The sequence below is a fragment of the Ambystoma mexicanum genome, chromosome 6p (genome assembly GCF_040938575.1).
Source record: "Ambystoma mexicanum isolate Mex_15411 chromosome 6p, UKY_AmexF1_1, whole genome shotgun sequence".
NCBI classification, from domain to species: domain Eukaryota; kingdom Metazoa; phylum Chordata; class Amphibia; order Caudata; family Ambystomatidae; genus Ambystoma; species Ambystoma mexicanum.
The window spans coordinates 491,060,030-491,068,495 of record NC_090935.1 but is presented as its reverse complement, the minus strand read 5'-3'; the positions used below and the strand labels follow the sequence as shown (position 1 = coordinate 491,068,495).

At 46.3% G+C, this 8,466-nt stretch overlaps 1 protein-coding gene across 1 annotated transcript in view; it reads left to right on the top strand.

The window, feature by feature from the left end:
- The first annotated feature begins 2,434 nt into the window (after positions 1 to 2,434).
- ANKRD55 (ankyrin repeat domain 55) overlaps positions 2,435 to 8,466 on the top strand; it is a 1,206,736-nt gene continuing 1,200,704 nt past the window's right edge. Inside the window, exon 1 of the mRNA XM_069627296.1 lies at positions 2,435 to 2,508. Within this exon, the coding sequence (XP_069483397.1) occupies positions 2,505 to 2,508 (4 nt within the window). The 5' untranslated portion in view covers positions 2,435 to 2,504. The remainder of the gene's footprint in view (positions 2,509 to 8,466) is intronic.

Sequence of the window (8,466 nt, the reverse complement as noted above, 5' to 3'; positions counted from 1 at the left end):
TTTTAGCATTTTTTTGGCGTTCATGGACTTTGCTCCACTTCATGTATATAGTTTTTTATTCATAGGACTTTTTAGTAGGTTTCCTTTTGTTTGAGGAACATGAACCCTTTGGACTTGCATTGTATATAGTTCAATACTTGTACATACTTACTTTTTTTACAATTCCAATGGATCAATGGTTTTCTTTTTTATATATTATTTAATTCATATTGACCTCGGCGATGGACCAATTTTCTTTTTTCATATCGTGGATTTTTGTGTAACATCGGCTTTTCCTTTTTTTTGGTAGTAGCTTTCATTATTTATTAATTTGCAAGTTTGATTTTCATTATGTTATTTCATTATGTTTTTTAATACATTTCTTTTGACTTCATGATTGGTGTTGTGTACTATCGTTGGTTTTGTGTATGTCTCAAGGGACATTGCCTCAGTCATGTGTTGCCACTGTGTGGCTCTGTTGTGCATTTATGCATGGCCATGGTGGTTCTTTTAAGACTCTCATGGCAAGGATAATTTGGGAGTGGGTGCAGTGGATGGTTGCGTGCTTGTACTGGGGGGCAGAGGGGATTTGGGTTGGCATTAGGGCCATGGGTCCGTTTTGTTAGGACATGTTGTTTGGTGGACCATGTGTCGGGGCCTGCTGGCAGGTGCCCATCAATGGGGGTCTGAGGGACACGAGTTGGGGCCTGCTGGCAGGTGCCCATCAATGGGGGGCTGGGGGACATGTGTCGGGGCTCCCAAGTGCATGGTGCCATGTGGCCTGCCTGTCGGGCATGCCCAGGGGTGATGGGCTGCCTGCGGGGCATGCCCAGGGGTGTGGGGTGGTCCCCTGTGGTGTTGGCTGCCCGCGGGGCATGGGGTGGGGGGGCACACCCGGAAGGGCAAACACTGCCAAATCACATGTAAAACTCCCCGTGCACCCCCGGAATACACGTACCCCGCTCGAGCCAGCAAAATCGTGTGTAAAATTTCATACGCACCCCTCGGAATACACATACCCCGCTCATGCCAGTGAAATCGCATGTAAAACTCCTGCGCATCCCTCGGAATACACATACCGCGCTTGCACCAGCAAAATCGCATGTGAAACTTCACACGCACCCCTCGGAATACACGTACCCCGCTCGCGCCAGGCCTATCGTGTGTGAAACTCCACGCGCACCCCCGGAAAACACGTACCCCGCTTGCACCAGGCCTATCGCGTGTGAAACTCCACGCGCACCCCCGTGCGGGCAGCCCATCCACCCTCTCCATGCCCTGCAGGCAGCGCATCACCCCAGTCCATACCCCGCAGGCAGCCCATCACCCCTGGGCATGCCCCGCAGGCAGCCCAACACCCCTGGGCATGCCCTGCAGGCAGCCCATGACCCTAGTCCATACCCCGCAGGTAGCCCATCACCCATGGGCATGCTCCACAGGCAGCCCATCACCCCGGTCCATGGCCCGCAGGCAGCCCATCACCCCGGGGCATGCCCAGCAGGCAGCCCATCACTCCAGTCCATGGCCCGCAGGCAGCTGATCACCCCTGGGCATGCCCTGCAGGAAGCCCATCTCCCCTGGGCATGCCCCGCAGGCAGCCCATCACCCCAGTCCATACCCCGCAACAGCCCATCCACCCTGGGCATGCTCCGCAGGCAGCCCACTCCACAGGGAGGACTTTTTCCACATGTTTTCGCTGGCACGAGCGGGGTACATGTATTCCGAGGGGTGCGTTTTAAGTTTTACACGCCATTGGCCTGGCGCGAGCGGGGTACGTGCACTAGCACTTTAGCCCTCATGCACATCAGAAGGGCACACAGCACTTTATATTTCAATAGAGTAGACTGTGCCAGTAGCTTCTATATGTCTCTTGTTTTATGATGGGTACACATTCAGTGAACTGTCTCACCATCAGACTAGTAGTTGTGTTAACAGTAGCTGTTTAGGTCAGAATGCATGTGTGACTTTAGCATTAGCTCAACCACTCACTCATTGCTTGTTAGCAGATGCACGATCTCTGGCACTAATCCAGAGACTTTACATTCGCTGTTTTCCGTATTGGTTTGTAACACACACCCCTAAGGGGCACATGACCACGTGTTGTTATTGGTCAACAACGCGTGGCCATAATCATTTAAATTGGGTCACACTTGTGAAGTTTTACATGCACCTAATTAATTGAAATAAAAATGTTTTTTAAAGGTGGCATGGCGGAGTGGTTTAAACCTAATGGCCCCATCATGTAGGTGTAAATCAATAGACATATTTATGTCTTATTAGAGTATTTTACTCTGAATGTTACTCGTAAGCACTGATACCTATAGCCTTTCCAATATGGAGGCTATTTTGCCAATACTATTGGCCTCATAGTTGCGATCACATGATCGTTGTGCACGTGATGGGGGGGAGGAGTAAACCACTCTAGCCATGCCTTTTCACACTTGTTGGTGCAATCGGCACAATTGAATTTTACGAGCTTGAAGAAACCTGAGCATTCAGGCGGAGCGTGTGGCTTTTTCACCCTTATGAGTTAGTGTATTTTACCATTTGGTCGCTATTTAGATGAACATGTTTGCATGTTCACTTTTGTTATGATGCACTGTACCTATGCGAATTAAAGAATGTGTTTTAAAGTAGCAGGTCGTGTGTGCTTGGGACTCTTTTGTATACATGCAGCATGTAAGGTTTTTTGCAGTGCTACAACTTTACTATAGCATGTGTTTTTTGATGCATTTAATGAATTTGGCTAAATTCATACCCTTAAGCACCAGCTACCTGTTCAGGCAGAGCACTATTTTTAGCTAAATTTTGTTTCTTCTAAATATTACATGGCCTGCGGTAGCGGTCATGTAGTTATGGTTAAGTTGCTAATCCCATAAGAAGAGCACTTTTTGGGTGGCTTATAACTTCGCTCCCCCTGAACGAATCCTCACCAAACTTTGCAAAAAAAAAGTAAATGGCACACTTTGCATTTGTTTGGTGAGGTTTGGTCCAAGGGGGGGCAAAGTTATAGGGGGGGTTCCAACATTTCTTTTTTTCCCGTAAACATAATGGGAAGAAACATTGCTCACGCCTACAGGTCAAACCGCTGGACGGATTTCCACCAAATTTGTGGCAATAGCGGCGGCTTAGTCCCAAAAGCGTGCTTTTGTTAATTTGGTGTAAATCGGTCCAGTAGTTTTTTTTTAAATGACCAGAACTTAAGACAAAAAAATTAGTGATATCTATGTCCGCTCCGCGGACACACTTCCCTGTTCGTGCTGCGGACAGGACACCGATTGGCTAATATACTTGCATCATGTCCACGGACACGCGACGTGTTCGCTGATTGGCTGGAGTGAGGCTTGAGGTGCGTCACATTGTTTTGATGCGCCTGCTATCTTGGATCCACATTGCGGCAGTGAACAGAGGCAAAATGCAATTTTGGGGAGTGTGTTGGTTTGTAGGAGTGCTTGGGGAGGGTTGGGGAGTAAGAGATGGGTCAAATACTGTATTTGTCTAGGTAGCAGGTGCCCCTGATGCGTTTGCCATGTCTGCTGTCTTCACGGCTGTCCGGGGACATAATATATACACTACTAGCTATTTTACTTTAGTATCATGTTGGTCTTGGGTTGTTAGTAGAGCATTGATTGTAATTAATATCCCCTATAAGCAGCCCACAAACCACAGTCAAAGTGTTTGGTAGCATAGGTGTGTTATACTGCGGTGGTTGTGGCCAGGTCCTAGAATCTTGGGTGCATGCACCCAAACCTCTAGGCCCTGGCCACAACCACTGCAGCATAACACACCCATAGAATCAAACACCCATCAAATATCCACAACCCAAAGGTTTGTGTACTGTTTCATTTGTAGAGTTTGTATGTGAAGTTTTGGCTAGGCTGTGCAGTTAAGATTGTAGAGGGTGTAACAAGGACTGCATCATAAGATACCCATGGAAGTAAACATTTTGAATTGTGGTGTATGGTTAGATGTTTGCTTTAATGGGTGTGTTATGCAGCAGTGTTTGTGAGTCCATTTATTTTATACATACTGGTTGAGTTTTTTGTGGTTGTATGCAGTTTTTTCATGACATGGGTAATTGGACCAGGCATACTTTTTCGATCTCTGTTATAAAAGAAAAGATCATATGTTAGAGTAGGTAGTTCAAAATGAGTTATTGCATTGCATAATAGACATTTCTGTATTTTTATGATGCTCATATTTAGTACTTTACAAGTACTATAGTTCAAACAAGTGTACTGCGCAATTTGCTCAGTTTCTGTGTTTGCTTTCTAAATCATTGGGTCTGTGGGGAAAAAAATCCATGCTGGGTTAAAAAAAACTTCTATGTTGTGGTAAAATGTATTTCTTTCATTGTTTAACTGTTTATTTCTTGTTTCTTGCTAATCTTCTATCTGTTGGCTTGTTGCAGATTTTTTGGGCCAGTTAGATACCTGTTGGCGTATTTGAACTGTATATTTCTTGTTTGATTTTAGTGGTATTTATTTATCTGTTTGCTTGTTACAGAATCTTGGGACAGTTAGATACCTATTGGCGTTTTCTAACTGTGTATTTCTTGTTATATTTTAGTGGTATTTATTTATCTGTTTGCTTGTTGCAGAATCTTGGGGTAGTTAGATACATGTTGGCGTACTCTAATTGTGCACAGTTTTGAAGTTGAAGTTTTGCTTATGTTCATATACAGATTACGTATCAAATTTTGATTTTAAGAATATTAAGTAAGCGTTTACAAGATTTGCTGGTAATCTCTGCTTTAGAGTAACTACCATTACATTCGAACATCCACGATTCTTTTTTATATATGCAGTGTAGTGGCCTGCATTGGTTGTGGCTCCTGCATGGTAGATTATACCTATTGTTGTGAAGGTTTTCTTACAAAGTGATACTTGACCATGTGTGAATCCAGTCAGCTTACAGTTGTTTTTGGTACCATCTGCATTGTAACGTAAAAGCATTACTATTACGTATTTACTATGTGTCTGTATTTGTGAGGTGGAGCGATTATCTGAATTGCAGGTAGTACATAATCTGCCATGGTTTGCATTTTGTACAAGTTGCTGAAATGGTATGGATACACAGTTAGGTATGGATACATACACGAAGCGTTCATTAGGGTCTTGTTGCTGTGCCACATGGCAGCAGAGAGTGCATGTATGTTTCCACATGTATGAAATCTGAAAGATTATTTCAGTTTGAAGCAATTTTCTTTTACAACGTTTTGCTTTTTGTGGAACAGGATAGGTTTTTAGATTGGGGGTGTAGAGTGAACGCAGTCTATTGTATTCTAGACTGCAAGGAATATCAGCATTTACTTTACTTCCATCAAATTTGATTAGAAATAGCCCGTCAAGTGTACGTAAGCGTGATAGTGCTACAAAGCTCATGCCTTCTTTAAAGACTGTGCTAACAATATCTACCAATGCTTTATCTAGGGTAAGACCTTGTGATTTGTGATTGGTAACTGGTTATGCTAGAGTTAGTGAAAATTGTTCTCTGCGGAATGAAGCGGGCTGTTGGGTGTCCTATCCTTTTAACTTCTGATAGTTTTTCAAAGAGAATATTGACAAATTGAATGTTGTTGTCACGTGGGTATGTTTGAAAGCCAACAACTGTACCAAGTGCTCCATTAACTAGTCCTTGCTCAACGTCAAGGTTACGTTTAAGCATTACTCTAAGGTTTAAAGATATTTTTAATATTTTCTCCAAACCAGCTGTGTTGGAGATAGAGTTTTCTAAGGTATTTAGGGGCCGATTCATGGAACAAACGTGCGCCGAAAATCCCAGCGCAAGCAGGCGTAAGGTGGTTCAAGCGTGAGAAAGCAAGCGCACGCGCACGCGTGCGATTCAAGGAAGGCGCTGCACTTGTTTCCCACTTGTTGTGCACCAAATCAGTGCATGTCGCACGCGGGCACACAAGTCATCAAACGGCATGCGCTACACGCACAGCAAAAGCGCACGTAGCGCAGCGCACACAACAAAAGTAGGCGGAACAGTGGGCGTAACACGCGGAATGGGGAATAACGCGTGAAAAAGAAGGCGTAACTGGGGAAGTACTGCAGGGAACTACACGGAACGCCCACACGCACGCGAACAACCCGTATTCATGGATACGAATACGGGAAACCCGCGCACGGCAAAAGACGCACACAGGCGTGAATGCGTCCGCCACACGAAGGTAGGCGGAAGCATCCCTGCGCACATTATAAAAGTGCGCGCAAACAACAAACACGCATATACAGCTACGATGAATGCTGCATTTGCCACAGCACTGATCGTGGGACACCGCAGGAGGAGGAGAATAGCCAGGGAATGCATTTTTTCACCACAGACAAGCCTTTATGGGAAGCCTGAAGACCAGGTCTATGGCAGGTATAGGTTTCCACCCCGTATCATCCTAGACCTGGTCAGGGAGTGGGAAGATGACCTTAGATCCCCCACCCTTTGCTCCCAAGCATTGCGCCCCTTGGAGAAGGTGCTCAATTTCCTGCATTTTTTGGCCACTAGGTCATTTCAGCGGACTACTACCATAGTGGGGGGGGGTCTCACAGGCCACGCAGTCATGCTGCCTACACCAGGTCTTGGCAATCATGACAGTGCGCCCCTCAGTCCGCAGGCACATATACATGCCCAGAACACCCACAGAAAGGCAGGCTATTGTCCTGGACTTTTACAGAGTGTCACACTTCCCCAAAGTGCTCGGTGCCATAGATTGCACCCATGTGGCCCTACGTCCACCTAGGGCCACTGAGCACATCTACCGAAACTGCAAGCACTGGCATTCCATCAATGTACAGTTGGTATGCGATGCAAAGGGAATCATCACCTCTGTCTATGCAAACTACCCTGGCTCCACCCATGACAGTTTCATATACAGAATGTCCGCCCTGAGCCGGGCCCTGGAAGCTGGGCAGCATGGCGACACATGGCTCCTAGGTGAGTACAAATGCCCTTGCACATGCATGCATGTCACACACACACACACAAATACACAAACCCCAATAATCACAACCATTATCACCTCTCTAGGGGACAGTGCCTACCCTCTGAGCAACCACATGATGACGCCAATCCGGAACCCCACCACACCACCCCAGGTAAGATACAACGTGGCCCATATTGCAACCAGGGCCATAGTGGAGCGCACATTCGGAGTGCTCAAGTCATGCTTCCGCTCCCTTGACCGCTCTGGTGGGCAGCTACTCTATGCACACCCAGTAGTGTGCAGGATCATTGTGGCAGCATGTGTCCTGCACAATGTTGCAACACGGCAGGGCGTACCGGTGAACATGGTGGTGCCCCCACACCCCCAACCACAGGCAGAGGCGCTGCCCATGGGTGGGGATAGGGCATGTGGCGAGGATGCCCGGACCCAGCTTGTGGACACATTTTTCACCTAAACTCCCACCCCTGCGGAGTGCACACAGGCCTGGCACATACCAGGTGACAATCGATGATGACAAAGAGACAGTCAACTGTCACAACCTTACCACCCTGAGATTGTTGCCATGGAAGTGCCACATTGTGTGCATCCCTAGCTACTTAAACACAAGCAATCCTGTGTGACCAAATGGCACACATGCAAGGTATGAAGCACACACACCTGCAAAACATGCCATGACTATCACTGGTATGTCACTCAAACCCTCCCAAAGCACAACATGACATGGCAAGCAATAGTCATACACCAACATAGTATCAATAAGGTACACATTGCCATGTGAAAAATGTAAATTGGCATCAGACAATGATCCCTGACATGGAATCAGATGAAATGACTGACCAACAACCTCCCACCCAAAATAAGTCGTACCCAAATGCATTCCAAAAGTCAAAGTTGTAACATAACAATGAATGCCTGTCTACATGCACATTGTGCATTGTAAAATCAACACTGCAGCTTCTGTGTGCCGTGTCCACCTCCTGCAACACACTGCTCAGTGCACAGCACAGTTAACAGCCATTGTGTGTGATGCATACCCTGAGCATCACATCTAAGCGACAAACCACATCAAAAAGCAAATTAGGCATGTACAGGATCCACAATTGGTCATAGGACATGTGCTGCAGGGACACAGTGGGCACCAGAAGGAAAACAGAGTGTACACGTGGACATGGAAGGGTGGTTGTACATGTAGTGCTTTATAGTGCGAGTGTGTGGGTCAGTAGGGACTTAAGAAGGTCACCATCACCCCTCTTGTAAAAAAAAGCCGTCCTGGATCCAAAGGACCCAGCTAACCTGCGCCCAATAACAAATTCCAACTTTGTTCTTAAATTGCTGGACAAGGTAGCAATGCAGCAACTACAGAATTTTGTAGAGAATCAGGAAGCCTTGCACCAGCAACAATCCGGCTTCAGAGCGTCCCATAGCACTGAAACAGCCATGCTGGACCTACAGAATCAGATGTTGAGCTTGCTTGACAAAAATAAGTTAGGGATGCTGATGCTTCTCGATTTAAGCGCCGCTTTCGATCTGGTAGGTCATCAACT